Source organism: Rhinolophus sinicus, linkage group LG09, assembly GCF_036562045.2.
Source record: "Rhinolophus sinicus isolate RSC01 linkage group LG09, ASM3656204v1, whole genome shotgun sequence".
Taxonomy (NCBI): Eukaryota; Metazoa; Chordata; class Mammalia; order Chiroptera; family Rhinolophidae; genus Rhinolophus; species Rhinolophus sinicus.
In genome coordinates, this window is record NC_133758.1 from 114,546,156 (window position 1) to 114,563,929 (window position 17,774).

Below are 17,774 nucleotides of genomic sequence, written 5' to 3' on the forward strand. Positions count from 1 at the left end.
CGTTGTGCACCTTAAACTTGCACAACGCTGTATGTAAATTATATTCTCAATAAAGTTCTAAAAAATGATCTAAGTCAAAGAAGTAACAAAGGAAATTAGAAACTATTTTTAATAAATAATTTGAATAAAACTATAACATTAAAGTTTGTGGGATGCAGCTACAGAAATGCTTATAGAAAACTTTATAACTTTAATGCTTGTATTAGGAACGAAAAAATTGTTAAAAAAACAAATATTTAAGGTGATAAAAAAATGGAACAAAATAAACCCAAAGGGGGGGGAAAAGAGATATACAGCATAAAGAACATAAATCCATCAAACCCAAGATAATAGAGATAATTGAAATGAACATTTCAACCAGATGGTCAAGTCACGTCTAGATTGATCTAAGGAAATGTGAGAGAACACAAATGAGCAGTATAAGGAATGAAAGACAACTTATTAATGTGATTCTATAAACATTTTAAAAAATAAGGAAATGGTGTAATCTTTATACCAGCAGTTTTGAAAACTTAGATGAAATGGACAAATTCATTACAAAATACGACTTACCAAAATTGGCATAAGCTGAAATAAAAAATCCGATGAGGCCACTGAATACTGTGGTGCTGGCAATGACAGTGATTCTTTACCATTAGTACACACATGCATTCATTATGTATATACAGTATGTACATTCGTTCATTGTGTATATATAGCATATACGTCTGTTCATTATGTATATACAGTACATACATTCATTCATTCCACCAGGTGTTTTGAGTGCCTACTGGATGCTACAGGGAGGTAGCTAAAATGCTCCAGGGAGCCAGTGTTGGCACAGAAAAGAAACAAGTTAACAAATACAAGGAATGTTTTCAGCTGTAAGTGAGTACGGAAGTCCCGCCTTATTCATGGGGACGCATTCTAAGACCCTCGGTGGAATCCTAAAACCACAGACTGTGCCAAATTCCACATATACTATGCTTTTTCCTATACGTATGCGTACATACCTATGATAAAGTTTCATTTACAAATTAGGCACAGTAGGAGATTAAGAGCCATCACTGATAATAAAGTAGAACAGCTACAACAATACACTGTAATAAATTCATGTGAACGTGTCTCTGTCTCTCCAAGTGTCTCATTGTGCTGCACTCACCTTTTCACTTAAAGAAACTCCTTACGGCTTCTCTGTAGCATATCCGAACTGCCAGAACTGCTACTCTTGTGCTTTGGGGCCATTATTCAGTAAAATAAGTGTGACTTGAACACAAGCTCCACAGCCGTTGATCTGCCATCCGAGATGGCTACTAAGTGGCTAATGGACGGGGAATGAGTACGGTGTGGCTATGCCGGACAAAGGGGCGATTGGCGTCGTGGATGCGACAGAGTGGGAGGGTGTGAGATTTCATCACACTCCTTAGCATGGCGAGCAATTCAAAACTTATGAATTGTTGTTTTCTGGAATTTTCCATTTACTCTTTCTGGACCACAGTTGGCACCTGAAACTGCAGCAAGCCAAGTGGAATGAGGACTACGGCACGGGTTCCAGCTGTCAGTGACATGATTGAGACTGAGGTGACAGGGTGGCCGATTAGATTCTGAAGTGGGAGAACAACTCTCGGTGCCAAGAGCTCACTGGCCGTGTGACATCCTGGAGAAGCAAATGCCAGGCAGAGAGACAGCTGTTGTAAGGCTCTCAGTCGGGCACCCTTGTGCTGAGGCTCTGAGAATGGTCGATGTATCATTTGTAAGACAACTTCCAGGTTCATCTCGGCAGTCTGATATTTTGGTCATGTATTAGATGAAAGACAAGCAAGGGGACCCTGTGTGTCTTTATCAATAGTCTTTTCTTGCACGTCTCTAATAAAAATGAACTTCAAAAAGTTATTTCTGCAGCAGGAGAACTTAGTATATACATCAAAGTCTCTCTGTACCTGGTGGTATTTAATGGTCGTGTATGTGTCGGTGCAGACTCAGTTCTGGGAACATTGTTTACATGGGACAGTCTGTGTCATGGTAGATGGCGCTCTTGGCTGCATTTATTTCCTTCAAGCTGGAAAGTTCATTATAACTAAACAGTCCTGAGATGTATGCCCTCTCGGTCCCTGCAGAAGGGCTTCTGGCACATTGTGGTGCCATGTTAGTGCAGGTAACATATGGATGCTCTTGGAGTTTCAATAAAAACCTTATGCAACACTGTCCAGACTTTTCCAGCCTTATAGAAACAGCTGGCTAACTGTGGTTTCTTTGATTATTTAAACTTTTCTCCTAAGTGGGAGGTTTTTGTTTGGGAAAAAAATTATGTTAATTGCCCAATTCCAACACTTATTGTTTCTGCATTTGGAATAGATGGGAACCAGCACTTAACTGTGGGTACCGGTGAGAAAGGACAGAACATAGGGGTGGGGTCTGCTCACACTGGTGCACTGGCCTTGTGGGACTAGCCCTTGGGTGAGGGGCACCCTGTGTGGCCTGTCACAGTGCTGTGGAAAGCCCACATCCATGCCTCACTTTCTAGTCCACTCCCTGTGGATGGGAGGACGGAGACCGGAGACCCGGAGTCGAGGTCTTAGATCTTTTGCAACAATTGAGAGTGCGGGCCACACCCTCTAATTGGCAGTGAGGAGAGGATCAGATAGAATAGCCTGAAGACACACACAGTGGCCGGGGCTGCTCTTGGCATCTTGTGTGGCCTTCGACAAAGCAGGGCAGGAGTGATCTGAGTGAGTGGGTTTAGGTCACATGGAAATGGTTCAGCTCAGTCATAGACTCCTGATTAAGTTTAGACAATTCCCATAAAACAGGCAATCTTAGGTTTTATGCAGAGAATCACACTTCACTCCACCAAGTTCAAGTTTGTTTCATATTTCTAGTAAACCAAAACATTAAGTACTAAGAACAGGGAATAACATATTTTCTGATATGGAGGAGAAATTACTCCAAATGATATTGAAAAGGACGGATTTCTTTGTAAAGGACTCATTCAACCATAGAAAATGTCTTTTTTTCAAAATCTATTGTTTTGGTGGATATAATCACAACAAAAGAAGCAGAGTATTCTTTTGTGTGGTTCTTTGTGTGTTTCTGTTTAGCCTTTTGTGTTTACCAAGGAACAGAGTGTTAAGGCACCACGTCCGTCATTTTAATGCACGGAATTGGGTGACACTGAAATCTTCTAGTCACTGAAATACTAACAAAGAACGTTTTGTCAGAGAAGATAGAAGATTTTTGGAGAGAGATTAGACAAAAGTAAGACTATGGTTTCTTAATGGAAACTTTATAGATAATACCAATGGTAGTTCATGAAAGTGTTTACTTTTCAGTGCATAGTTCTAATAGCCCATAGACTAATAAAGCCTGATTCAGTCTGTAGTATTTATGGGGTTCACATTTGATTTCTTTCAGATATTCTGCATACAATAAGTCCTCATTTAATGTCAATAGGTTCTGTGACTTTAAGCAAAGTGACGTATAACAAATCCAATTTTACTGTAGGCTAATTGATCTAAATAAGAGTTAAGTTTTTAGGGCATCTCATCAGTGTTATAACAAAACACACTGAAAGAAACTGCATTGGTTTGCACTGGACATTTCCGGTCAAGCTTAAGAATACTGCTGAAATCCTGGTCCTAAAATCAACAAAACTTACGATAAAGCTTAGAGGCTCCACATGAGCTGTCACCGCAGGGAAAGTCTGTCCCAGGAGCAGGAACCAATGTGTCCCCGAGAAATGAGCACAGAACACATGCATTCCACACCCCAGACCTATGCCAAAGGATCGCCATCGTTTCTGGAAGAAAGTTGGGATGCCCGGGTTTCCCGCATCTAACGGGTGGACTGCGACATTAAGAGTCATTGCGCTTGTTGGAGTTTTGGGGTTTGATTGTGAGACATGCTGTGAGGCACAGAATGCTTGGGGCATGGTGTCTGGGCACCGTAGGCAGCTGTTGGCAGAGAGATGCCACGCTTATTATATTCAGGACATCTGGACGAGGGTGACTGAAGCTAATGAGGAACTTGTTTGGGACACACCTGCCTCGGTGCATGTGATGTTTACCTGGGCCCTGGGCACGCGTGTCCTCATGCAAGGGCTCCTCGCATGGGCTGTGCGACAGCACAGAAAGGCACAAAGGAAATGGTCCCTGTGCACGTCCTTGATGAGGGAGGGTCCCAGCGCTGGGTCAGCTCCGGCAAGCAACACGGAGAAGCCTCCTGAAAGGCCTGGCCAGCAGCAGTGGGCACGGAACTTACACGGCCCGGGAACCACGGCAAGTTCGTGGGCGTGCAGAGAGGCTTGCGTAGGTCTGGGTCGCCTGGGGAGGCCATTTCATATTTGTAAGTAATTCATATTTACATGTTAATAACAAACGGTATATTTTTAAAGGACCCATTTCTTAAGAATTCTCTGTAGTTCTTGCTTCCAACTTTAGGGGCAAAAGAACTAAGCCACAGAAAAGCAGACCAAACTTCATTGGAATAACAGTGCTTATATGTAGCAAGGATAATTACGCGGTGTGCAGGATACACTTTTTAACATACATAGACTCTAATTTTTAGAACAGTTTGAGGTTTACAGCCAAAGTGAGAAGAAGGGATTGAGAGTTCCCGTACGCCCCACTGCCCTCACACACTCAGCCTCCCGTTATCACCCCCCCACGAGAGTGGTAGGTCCATTTGTTACAACTGATGAACCTACGTTAATACGTCCCTGTCACCCAAAGTGCATGGCTGACCCAGGGTTTTTGGTGTTGGACATTCTGTGGGTGTGGACGGCTGTGCAATGACGTGGATCCACCATTCTGGTATCATACAGGGTATTTTCACTGCCCTAAAAGTGCTCGGAGCTCTGCCTCTTCATCCCTCTCCTGCAGCCCCGATCTCCGTAGCTTTGCCTTTTCCAGAAGTCACATAGTTGGGATCAAACAATACGTAGCCTTTGTAAGTTGGCTCTGTCACTTAGTAATGTGCATTTATCTTTCCTCCAGGTCTTTTCATGGCTTGGTAGCTCATTTCTTCTAGCTCTGAGTAGGATTCTGTTGTCCGGATGGGCCACGGGTGATGGATACACGCATCTCCTGAAGGACATCCCGGTTGCCTCTGAGTTCAGCTGCTGTTAACATCTCTGTGCAGGGTGTCCAGCTGCTTTGATTAAACACCTGGAGCCTGATTGTTAGGTTGTATGATAAGAGGACATGTTTTGTTTTTAAGAAACGACCACTCTGTCTCCTTGCTCTATGGTTTTGCATCCACACCAGCAACGAGTGACAGTTCCTGCTGGTCCACGTCCTCACCCGTGTCTCTTCAGAGAGACCTTTCTCTACCTGCCTGTTTATATTACCCATGTGAACTCTCCATCCCCAGCCCCACAAAAACATGTCACTGCCACGTTTCTATCTTAAGGAAAGTGGATCACTCCCTAAAATTATCCAATTGTTTTTCTGAGTAGAGGGAATGAGTTATCTTTTTTTTTTGTCCCCTTTGTGTAGAACAGCGCCTGGCACAAAGCAGGTATTTAGTCAAATTTTGAATGAATGAATGAATGACAGCACTATGGAAATTGGCTCGGAAAAGGGAGAGATTGGTGTCAAGACAGTGAGATGGGAGGCATTTGAAATAATTCAGGCAGGAAATGCTGAGCCTGAATGAAGGCTAGTAGCAAAGGGAGACAGGTAGGAGGTGTGGTTTCCAGGGACCTTCAGAAAAAGATCTGAGGAGCGTCAGCAGCAGCGTGATCCGGAAGTGAGTGAGGGATGGGCCATCGGTGGCCTCAGTGATGCCCCAACATCCAGCAACACCAGGAAGGGACAGGCAGGGCAGGTCTGTAGGTGTGGATTATGACTTGGGACTTGTGTCTGCAGTATCTTCAGGACACATTCAGGGGAGAGCCAGTTGGCAGCTGTACCTGGAGCTCCCGGGTGGGTGTAGTCGCAGGGACAATTAGAGAAATATCTGTTCATAGGTGAGTCGGGAAGGTGGGAGTGGATGGGAAACAAAAGGAGGGAAGAGAGGAACCCAGAAGGAGCATCGTTCAGAGGACGGAGAGCAGTTGCCCAGGGGAGAAGAAAGAGAACCTGCAGAAAACTGCGCAGCTCAGGGAGGGAGAAAGGTGTGCAGCCGCAGGAGGAGTCTGACTTTTACCCTGAAGACGGAATCTAGGTTCTGGCTGAGGGAGAGGTTGGCCAGACTGGAACGTGGACCACAGTGAGGATGACGCTGGCAGAGGAAGGAGGAACAGGGATGTGTTTGTTGACTTCTGGCAGGGAGTTCCTCCTCCTGGATGGGAGGCTTGTTTGCTCAGGTGGAGGTGCTGTCACAGCCTGGCGAGCGCTGCCTATCGTCACTTCTGTTTGTTAAGAGGAGCCTCGCTAGTGCTGCAGCCCGTCTTCCCCAGACTTCTTTCTAAATCTGAAGCCCCTTGTCTTCTGTCACATCTGTGTGTGGATGTGGGATGGAACCCTGTCCTGTTCCTCGCCAGCACCCTGGGCTTCACCACCGGGAAGGCCTGAGGCCACAGTCAGCATTCAGAGGCGTGAGGGCTTTGCCTGTGGAGCCCACGCCAGCGATGGGCAACTTTCTTACATGCATGGCTACAAAACTGTAAAAATAGGAATGTTTCCACCATTACTTAAAACATAAAAAGATTAGAAACCTACAGATAACTATCTATGCACATATTTCTAGCTAATACTAATTTAGCAGAAAAACTAACCCTTAACAAATATTTCTTGAAATGGTACAAGATTCTTTGGTACACGTTGGGGAATATGAAGGGAAATCAGACTTAAGAATTCCATGTTAAAATCTCTATTAAAAAACCCAAAACTGTGCTAAGTGAGGTAGAAAGAAAGTGCTTACACAGCACCTTGTGTTTCTTCTCATAACTTTCCATGGCGCACGCCCAGTGTTTGCCTTTCTGGAATTACCAAAGGTAGTGGTGATAGAGTTTGTTTTCCCCTGGCAGCATGCCTTCTCCCCCCTGGTAAGAGGGGTTCAGTTTTAGCAGATGGAACATAAACCCCCAAAGAGAGTCCTTTGGTTGGCCGGAGGCAGCAGGGTTTGGTTGAGTTGCCTGAGCCTTGCGTAGGACTAAGAATAAAGCAGAATCCCCAAACATTCGATGGATCCTGGAATTCCCATGGCCAAAAATATTATCTAATAGCAGCAAATAACTGACAAAAATTTCCCCCACCTTGGGGAGAGGTCTGTGGTATGGTTTGTACAGTTTCAGGAAGAACTCTTTTTTTTCTTTCTTTCTTTCTTAATTTAGTAGAGAAATGGCTACATGTCAGATCAGTTAGAATTTGGCCCATGCTGTTCCAGGATGACACCCAGCAGGGACACTGCTGCCATCAAGACTGCCATTTGCTGTCACAGGGTTAGTGCTACTCCATCTGTAGTGACCAAAGAAAAATGGCGGCATATCCTGACAGCAAGAGTCACTTTGGAAATTAAGACTCTACAGGGACATGTAAGGTTCAGAGTCCTGTGTTTTGTATTTCCCTGGTGACCAGGGAGGATGTATTCTTCATGCGGTTATTAGGGAACCTTGCAAGGTGCGGGGTGTCCCCAAAGGCTTCCTCTAAGACCAGGATATGATGTCATCGTCTCCTTGAGGACCTCCCCACATTTTCAGGAGGAAAGGCATGCTTTTGTATTGTACCTGAGCACTGTCTCCGCAAGGCGTCTCTCACCTGGGAGGGACCGCAGAGCAGGCGTTCTAGCCCCCTCGCTCCCCTCCCTCCTGTCCTTCCTCCCCTTCCTCACTCCCTCTTTTTTTTTTGAGCAAGAGACAATCAACAAACATAGAAATGTAAGTGTGTAAAGCAAAAGGAAGCCGGAGCGTGGGACAGGGGTGACAGAGGGTGGGTGGTTTTCAGGGGCCGTCAGGGGGCAGGGTGCACGTAAAGGGGAGGTCAGGCTGGGGACATGTAGGGACAGCCTGGAGGCAGAGCATGGCAGGCTGGGGGCAGTGAGGTGGTGGGGTCAGGTGAGGGTGGTCAGGGCTGTTTTAACACGTTGCGTACAGCGGGGTTTAAATCCCTCATGAAGATTCTCGTGATCCGTACGCAACGTGTTAATGGGAATGTACTTGACATATAACATTGTGTAAATTGATGGTGTGCAACACGGATTTGGCACATTCGCATGTTGTGCTGTTTACATATGATCGCCGTTATATCCATGTTCGCACCTGTCTCAGGTGACGTGATTGTCGTTTGTGTGTGTGTGTGTGTGTGTGTGTGTGTGTGTGTGGTGGGAATAATTAAGTCCTCGTCTCTGAGCAGTTTGGTGATTCTAATCCAGCGTTGTCTGTGTTCACTATCCTGTGCGCTGTCTCAAGGACTTATTTCTCTACTTGTTGTAAGTTTGTGCCCTTATATATCTCTCGTGTCCCCCACACCCAGCCCCTCGTAACCCCCATTTTACTCTCTGTTTTTCTGAGTTTGGCTTTTTAAAATTCATGCATAAGTGTGATCGTACAGTGTTTGTCTTTCTCTGTCTGGCTTGTCTCACTTAATACAATGCCCTGGAGTTCCAACCATGTTGTCTCAGCTGGCACCCAAATGGCCACGAGATGCATGAAAGGTTCTCAGCGTCACCAGGCTCCCAGGAAGTGCCAATCTAAACCACAGTGAGAGGTCACCTCATTCCTGTCAGGATGACCATCATCAATAAATCAACACACAACAGTGCTGGCGAGGCTGTGGAGAAAAGGGATCCCTCATGCACTGTTGGTGGGATTGCAGACTGGTGCAGCCACTATGGAAAACAGTACAGAGGTTCCTTAAAAATTTAAAAATAGAACTACCTTATGATCCAACGATTGCGCTTTCTTATCCGAAGAAATCCCCAAACCCTGATTTGAAAAGGCATCTGCACCGCCATGCTCACGGCAGTGCTGTTTACAGTAGCCCAGACGTGGACGGCTCCCCCCTGTGCTACCCGTTCTCTACATCAGAACTTCTCTTCCCTCCTCAATGCTCTGACCTCCAGTCACGTTCCACGTAACTGGCACAGAGAGATGCAGCGATCAAGGAAGCCGCAGTGGAATGACTGCTCTCTGCAAAGACCCGGAAACCCAGGGCTCTGTCCCTGCCCCAGGGGAGGGCGTCCTGGCTGCCAGACACAGGTGGGAGGCATGTGAGAATCAGCCCTGACCAACCAAAGTGGCCACTGGTTCTAAGGAGGAAGAACACGGTAGGGGCAAGCTTGAGGAAGCGAGCAGAACTGGATTTCGAGTGTGCCTCCAAGAATGTGCGGAAGATATGCCTCAGGTTTCAAAAATGTTTCCTAAAGCAACACCTTCGAGCACAGATTGGTTTCTCATCTGGCCGGGAGGTGGAAGTTCTACCACAAGGGACAGTGAAAATGCCATGGGCTGTCACTGCCCGTGGAGTCACAGGACTGGACGTGGCCGTTCAGAGCTGCAAGGTGTTTCCTTGCAGACCTACTGGATGGGGAAGGCGATGGAAGGAACGTGGTTAAGAGTGTGGGCTTGCAGTCCAGCCATGGTCATAGCCCAACTCTGCCTGCTTGTCAGCGGTGTGGCCTTGGGCAAGTCATGTCCTGCGAGCTTTCGTTTCTTCCTTTAAAACAGGCAGTAAAACACCTCTCTTGGGGGCGTCCGAGGGAGTCCCATGAGATACACTTGGCACCCCTCGTAAATGTTTAATAAATCTTTGTTGCTGCCAATGTTAATACTATTTTCTAAAAGTCTGTAAATATATCTACTAGCAGACTTTTGTCTAAACACCTTAAACTAACAAAAGCTCCAGAAACAAAATGTTGCCTTTACATCTTGCGTTGAGTGGCGTCCTAGACCTTGCCAAACACTTTTCAAACACGTTATCTTCATTAATTTATCAGGAGTTGCTCTGTGCCGGGAAATACATAGTCTTCACCGATGTTTGCTGGGTGGCTGTGATGGGCTCTGCGAGGACTGCCGGGGGCTGAGCTGGGCCGTCTTGGCAGAAGCTCAGGAGTTTGATGTTTCTCCAAGTCTTGTAATGAGGAGTGAGCCAGAACTTTCTTTCAACAGGTGAAATTGCTTTTCCAAACTGGGTAAGCCAGCACTGGCTCCCCGCTCCCCTCTTCTAATTATCTCTGACTTGGTGGTGATACTTAGCAGAACCCCAGAACAGGTTATTGTTATATATGTGGGATCTCGCAGGATTCCCAGGGACCAGCATGAATTCGCAGAAGAAACCCTGTCCCCAACGAAGCCCCAAACTACAGCCCTGGCCGTGTTTCGAGCCTAGAAGGTCATGTAAATGTAGACTCCTCTCTCCTTCAGTAGACTGGGAACAACATGAATTCCGTAATTCCTGGCACAGAATAAGGACTCATCTGCTCGTTGCTTAATTGAAAGAGCAAGAGAACAAATGACATTTGACATACACTGTCTTTTAAGAAGAGATTGAGAAACGTGAACTAGAAAGAAATGCAGGTGGGCAAGTCCATAGCCTATGAACAGTCCTCATTAAGTAGGGACTGACCTGACACTGAGGAAGAAATGCAGGTACCAGAGCCAAGGCTGTATGCCTTTCAATGTTGTCGTCAACAACTGGATGGGAAGGAGAGGCCAGAGTATGGTGGTGCAGGTGGTTAAGGCCAAGCGCCCCACGTGGGAGCCCAGCTCACCCACACACCCACGTTCGAGTGAGAACAAGGGGCCAAAGTCATAAATAGAAGCTAACAGAAAGATGGGACGGTTTGCTGTCCACTTGTTTGAAAGAGTCTCAGTGACTTGATGACAAGCTCAGTGTGAGCTAACCACGTGGCAAGGATTCTTAAAACTGAGACGGCAAGTTTAGAATCTGATGGTCCTGTGAGCTTTCATGTTCCTTACCTCAGAAGTTTCAGTAAAGGCATTTATGGAAAACTCAAAAAAAAAAGAGAAAGAAAAATGAGTGTTGGAAAAATGGAAAGATATAATTACAAAGGTGTTCCAAGAGTTTTATTTGTAATAGCCCAAACCAAATAATCTTAATATTCTGCCAGTGATAAAGGAGGCTAATTGAATTAATTGTGGCTCATGGATCCCATGGAATACTGGGCAGCCTTTTAAAACACATGGGAAAATGTGGCTGATAAAATGAGCTAGTCTGTCTCTCCCCTTTTGAAACCCACTGACGATGAGTAAAAAGTACTGGTCCAGTGTGACAGAAAGAAGACCTCCAGACCCCGCCCTGTCATGCACAGCTGGAGGGTGGCCCTTGCACTCAGGACAGGGAAGAACCTACAGACGCCGGCTGCAGGACCCCAGCCAGGCTGAGTCCACCAAGAACTGCGAGAAGTGAAATCCACGGGCTGACAGCCGGGCCTTCCCACTGGACTCCCGCTCTGAAAGCCCAGCTTCCATCTCAGACAGGAGGCTGGAAGAGTCCCCTGCATGGCAGAGAGAATCCTTGGACGTTTGAGGATCCCCCACTGAGGGGGATTCCTGCCCAGGCACCTGCGGGAATCCCACTAGTGTGTCAACAGACCTCATCCACAGAAACACGCTTAATTATAGGCAATTAGCCAAAAGATCCCCGGAAATTGAGGAGAGGTTGAAATGACAGGTGCCAAGACAAAGAGGGAGGAAAAGCAAGTTGAAAAAAAGACAATGCATAACATAGAAGAAAACAAAATAAAAACCATTTAATAGATGTAAATAATAGCCTCAGAGAGAAAAAAGAAGGTATTGTATCCAGGGAAACATGATAGAATCCACTTTAAAAAATATAGAAAAAGCTCTTGGAAATTAAAAATGTAGATGCAGAATTTTTAAAATTTGCCAGGGTTGGAAAATGAAATAAGCGATTTTATTTTGAAGGAAAAAAAAACATTTTTAAATTAGGCAAGAATATTTCAGAATAATTAGAAAATTGATTTAGAAGCCTCAGTGTTCAACTAATCAGAATCCAGAGGGAGACAGAGAAGAGAAAACAGAGGGAAGAAAAAAAATCTGAAAGAAATAATGCTGGAATATTCTGCAGAATTAAAGGATACATGGATGGCAGGGAACAACAAATGCCCAGACAGTGGGTAACAGGATTCCACCCAGAGTGCGCATGGTGAAATTGTGGGGCTCCAGGCGTGAGAGGAGCCTCAACATTTGCAGAAGGAAAGCAGAGAAGTCCCAGCAGACTGAGAGCCAGCTCAGCTGGATGGGGGCTGCTTGGTGTCTCCCAGCTGGGAGACGCTGCAGTAACGGGTCAGCCTTTTCAGAGACACTGATTTCCAGCCTAGATTTCCACAGGCGCCGCTACTGACTGATCAGGGTAATCGAATAAAAACATTTTTAGATTTTCAAGGTCTCATAACTTTATCTCACACACGTCTTGTCCTAGGAGACTGCTAGAGACTGCTCCGCTGGAATGAAGAAGTGACTTTAAAAAACGAAAAGTACAGCATCCAAGAAACAAGGGGAGGAAAAAGTAGAGGAAAAGGAATTTCCAGGAAAGTCAATCACAAAAAGTTAGAAAACAAATCAGTTATCAAGTTCAGAGGAAACAAAAAAGTAACCTAGAAAGAAAATGTAGTCAGCATACATCTCAGCTGGAGAAACTTCCTCTTGAAGAAAATTTCTGTTTTATATAATTATAATATCTGTAACTATATACGTATAACTACATATGAATGGAAGTCCTGTGCTATAATTTTTGGAAAGACTGGGGAGGAAAAGTGTGAGAGAGAGAGAGAGAGAGTGTGTGTGTGTGTGTGTGTGTGTGTTTCCGCACGTGCATGTATCTCAGACTAAATCCTCCTCTAGAGTAGGAAGCCGAAACCTAACGTGAAAATCGGGAAATCGTAGCATGAGCTCGTTTAGGAGAAGGGAGTTTGTAGTGTTGCTAATGGAGTAGAGGCAGCGGACAAGGAACTCTAAGCTTTATGGAAATATTTGGCTTTTTTGGTCCATGTTTTGCATAAAACACATTGAGAATTGTGAAGGTATAAGACGTGGTTATAATATATTGTAGTAGAAGGATAGAAAAAATACAACTTTTAAAAGAAAAACTAAAGACCAGAAAAATGTATGCCAACTGTTGGTAGTTAATCTGAGTGCTAATAGAGTGATGTTTTTCACTTCCTTTTGCTCATATAACTTGATAAATTTTACAACAAATGTGTATTGCTGGTAAAATTGTAAAAGAAGACTTTTAACACAGACGCACATGCACACACTGTGAGCCTGAGTTAATCAACCAGGGGCCACCAGAGCAGGACTCGATGCCACCGTGGGGGGGGGGGGGCGCTGGTGGGCACCCGTCCCAGGATGAGCCCGGAACCATCTGGACTGACTGGACTGGGGTCCAGGGCGTGGCTGCAGCTCCCTGACGGGGGACCCGAGCACAGTCATGGTTCCGTTACTGGCACATCTCCGCACACGGTCGTGCTCATTAACCACATTTCCACCCGTGAGAGCGAGTGGTGACAACTCTGTGGTGAGGCGGCCAGGAGGACAGTGATGCACTTTCAGGAGCAAGGGCCTCTCACCAGTGCGTTCTGTCCTGCGTTGACCTGCGGCCTTGAGCCGCTGTGAGTTTGTCATTGTCTTTGATGGGAGCTGGGCTGCTCCCCTGAATGGGACCGCCCCACAGGCTAACTGCAGGCCCCACAGGCTGACCGGAGGCCTGACTGTGATCACAGGTCCAGGTCAGCCTGTGCAGTTATGAGTCCTGGCAGCTCAGGACGCGCGGAGGCAGGAGAGTGACCGGAAGTCAGGATGAGGGTGATGCTGGAGCCACCCCTTCCATTCTTCCCTTGGAAGGCACAGTCATGGCAGCTCTTGATAACGCTTCCAGAAGGAATAGTTCTCTTTGGCGTTTGATTAACAGCTAGGGATCCCTGTTCTCATATTTAGGCTGAAGAGAAGTTGCCAACTTACCTGCTTTGCCTGGAGTCCCCACAAAATATGGGGCACAGCCCCAGCCCTGTGCTCAGAGAGGTATTGAGGGGTGTCTGTGAGCATCCTGGGTCACCTCAGGGTCACTCTATGGCGACACAGCAAGGCCTCACCCCACTGCCTGCGCTGCCTGCCCAGGGACCCCAGAAAGGGGACTGGCCACCTGGCTGCCCCCTTTAGAGAACCTTGTTCCATGGAGTTTGTCCAAGCCGTGAGTCCCATATGCACCCCACTCCTGGCAGAACCACCCCGACACTGACTGTCTTTCTGTGTGCTTTACAGGTGTCTCTCGGGTCACAGATGGACTTACAGAAAAAGAAGAGGCGGGCACCAGCCCCCCCGCCACCACAGCCCCCGCCGCCTAGCCCCCTGGTGCCCACGCGCATGGAGGACCGGGAGGAGAACAGGAAGAGCGCGACTGGTGAGTGAGCTCGCCTGCTGACTGCACGCTTCTGGGGCTCACCCGTGTGTGGAAGTTGAGCACTGCTTCTAACTTGCAGTAGCATTAATGTGCAAGATATTTATGCTCAAGAAAGCAAGTCTGGAAATAAACTGTCTGGAGTTGCGAGTCCCCGTAATATCTTACGGGCACATTTTCTGGATGTGATGCAGACATTTACACGGTGGGGATGGTGGGGAAGGTGGAGAACAGCTGAAGCAGCTGCGGGAGTGTGGATGCAGGACGTGTGCCTGGTGGTTCTCAGGATGATGGGTGTGGATGCTGCTTTGAAAGACATCTAGGCCTCAGGACATCTATAGGTCCGTTGACAACAGTTTAGTAACTTTTTGACTGCCCTGTTTGACAGTAATCTCCACTTTCTACCTTTTACATATGCAGCAAAGGCCCTGATATTTAAGAGAAAAGAGAACCCAAAGGAAAGAGGGTGGAATCATAATATCTGTGAGAAGAGGAACCTATTAGATCGTTACATCCCACACCCTCATTACATGTGAAGTGGAGAGAAGTGACAAAGGTCTCTAGATCCACGAGCCGAGGATGGTTTGTTTTTATTCTAAAATAACTTGGTAGTGTTATTTCATTTGTATGGAATACAGTGGGGTCTTGGAGAGCAGGGGTTGCCTGACATAATCCCCCACAATCACAGGTGCATCACAGCTCATAGAAGCCATCGGGTGCCCTCTCCAGTGCCATTTTCTCCACTTGGCACCCACACATTTGCCTTTTGTCCTAATAGCTGTACCCGCCCCCCCGGCCCCAAGGATTAGTGGTCATTGTCAGTGTCTAAAACTTTAGTAAGAGCTACTTAGCTGTTTGTTCTCCAACTCAGGACCCTCTCCAAAGCAGAGCTGAAAATGGCCACTGTAAACAGTGGAACAGGTTGACAGAATGAATGGGCTTAGAGGTTAGCTAAAGTGATGGGTACTTGACCCGTGATCGGGAACAGATAGAGAAAACTAAAACACACGTCTGTGACCTGGGATAGACTGACATTAATAAGAGAAGTGCCTTTTAACTTGACAGAGATGTTTAAGGGGCTTTTAAGAATAGTTTTAAGCCTAGCATTTAAAAATAGTTGCACCCACTAGAAACAAATTACCACTGGGCAGATATTTCCAAATTGGCCTGAGGTTAGAGCACTACGTATGTAAAATGTTCAAGTGTGAGTGTGGCTGGAATTGGTGCTGAGTGAGAGATTTCGTACCTGGTGTGACTAGAGTTGGTGCTTGATGTGGTTGAATTTGGTGCTGGGTGAAGTTGGATTTGGGGATTTGGTGCTGTGTGGTTGGCTTGGGTTCAGGATGTCATTGAACTTGGTGCCACGTTGTTGGATTTGGTACTGGGAGTGTAGGATTTGGTGCCTAATAAGGTTGGATTTGGTGCTGAATGAGGTTGGATTTGGTGCCATGAAGTTGGAGTTGGTGCCGGGTGTGGTTGGAGTTGGTGCCCGCGTGTCTGCCTTTGGAGCTGTGAGGTGGTTCCTGGTACAGGGGAGTGGTGATGATGTGCCCTCTTGGAGGGCAGAGAGCCTGTGGGCTTCACCCTCTGAAGTAACCCCCATTGATTCCATGTAGGTGTTGGACGGCAGGTGCCACAAAAGCCTCCCAGAGGCATGGCTCGGGGGCCCCCGCAATTAGTACTCCCCCCGCCCCCGCCTTACCCTCCTCCAGACACAGACGTTGCAGAGCCTCTCGGCTTTCCCGGGGAAGGCGCTGCTTCCGAGGCCTCCAACTTGAGACCCACACGTACGTGCCCGTCATTCCCTTGTCCATATGTGTTGGCCACTCATCTCTCTGTCCCTGGTGTCGGGGCTGGCTTTCCAGACTTTCCATTCTTGCTTGGGATATTTGTACCTCCCACTCCAGCTTTTCCTTCCAAATGCTCAATGCAGTGTGTCCTGTGCCCAGTGAGTGCTGTGCAGGTACCTGTAGAAAGGGCTTTAACCCGTTCATCACACACACTGTGGTTAGACGTCAGCCAGAATAATACCGCGAGGGTGGAGACAGTCAGCTAGAGGCTCACGATCCTCAGAGTAGAACTAACCTCAGAATGTCTGCAGATGGCGGCGGCCAGCACAGTCCCCCACAGCCGTGATGAGACACGCGTGTCAGCTCACAGGCCAAGCTGCGAGTGCACAGGCGGGCCGTGGTCCAGAGCTGGGAGCGCTAACGAGTTAGACCCTTGGCCCATGTGGCCAGTAGCCAGGCAGTAGCACTGTCACTCTGAAGGCACCAGAGGGGAAATGCTGGATTTGAGCGTAGTAATAGCCAGAAGGAAAGGCTCCTTCTGTTGCTATCTTGTCACACCCCGTCTGAGATCAGGCTCTCCTCATTGTTTCCTGGGATTTCCTCTGGACAGTGATAAACACTACAGATACTCTTCCCAGCTGTGTAACAGTTTGATGTGTTTAACTGTATATATACGTATATAGTTGGCATCCTCCGTACGCCAAGCCTGTGCGTGTCTCTGTCAGAACCCCCCTCACCCCCACCCTGTGCAGTGATGTCTGGTTATAAAGCAAGCACGTCCCGGGCTGTGTTTCCTAGCAGCATCGTGTCACTCTGCACTCAGCCCTGTGAGAGGCTGGTGCCCACACGAGTGCTAGAAAGTTCTTACTTGTCTGCCATTGGACCGTTTGATCCTTTGGACCATTTGTTCCTTTTCCATCTTCTCTGGAAATGACAACTCTCTTACTGCCAGCTTCTGGGGAAAGAAGATAACTGTTGGATTACTTTCTCTAGGCAAAATAATCCTGATTCATTTTATCTTTCTTTACAAATACTTCTCTTCCATCCTTAAAATGTTTGCTTGTCTTGACGTTGCCCATGCTTCCGAATGCAGATGAATTGTTGTAGGGCGCTCAGAAATTTGGGATGAGACGTATTGGTCCGAAAGATGGCAGCCGAGGCTCAGACAGCTCCAAGCGTTTCATCCCTGAAGAAAGCGGGTTTGAGCCCCACACACCTAGGCCATGAGCATTCAGTGGCACTCCTCTGGCTGGTCCCCTCACCCCCAGATGCGCTTCCCTGGGGAACCAGTGAGGGAGGAACAGTAGAGCGAAAACTGTCAAGCTGAGTACAACCCACTCGCAGTTCGGGAATGGCCATAGACCAGTAGCTCTGCGGGGCCTACACAGAATGGAAGGGCCAGGCCTCGTGCACCATCCCACACTGACCTGGTGCAAAGGCGCAGGCCCCAGCTTCCCCCGGCCTCCCTGTGTGTGGGGAGAATGGCAGACAGGGGCTGGGAGGGCAGCTTACAAAGGCCCACGTCAGATTTGAGAAGTAAAGCTTCCTCCCATGTCTCCGGTGCTGTGACAGCATTTCCCTCCCCTGTGCCTCACAGACTTTCCAAAAGAGGTGGGGATAGAGAGTGGAGCCAAGCAACAGACTGGGCCCGCAAAGACGAGACTCACTCTCTGCTCCCCACGTGGCTCTG

General features: G+C 47.2%; 1 protein-coding gene across 10 annotated transcripts in view; it reads left to right on the forward strand.

Moving 5' to 3' along the window:
* The window catches only part of COBL (cordon-bleu WH2 repeat protein), a 179,041-nt gene that overhangs the window by 110,401 nt on the left and 50,866 nt on the right, over positions 1 to 17,774 (forward strand). For 7 of the 10 annotated variants that reach the window (XM_074341030.1, XM_074341031.1, XM_074341035.1 and 4 more), the window contains 2 exons: positions 14,159 to 14,297; positions 15,911 to 16,081. In XM_074341030.1, the coding sequence (XP_074197131.1) occupies positions 14,159 to 14,297; positions 15,911 to 16,081 (310 nt within the window). The remainder of the gene's footprint in view (positions 1 to 14,158; positions 14,298 to 15,910; positions 16,082 to 17,774) is intronic. The other 3 variants (XM_074341037.1, XM_074341038.1, XM_074341039.1) reach the window with 1 other exon arrangement.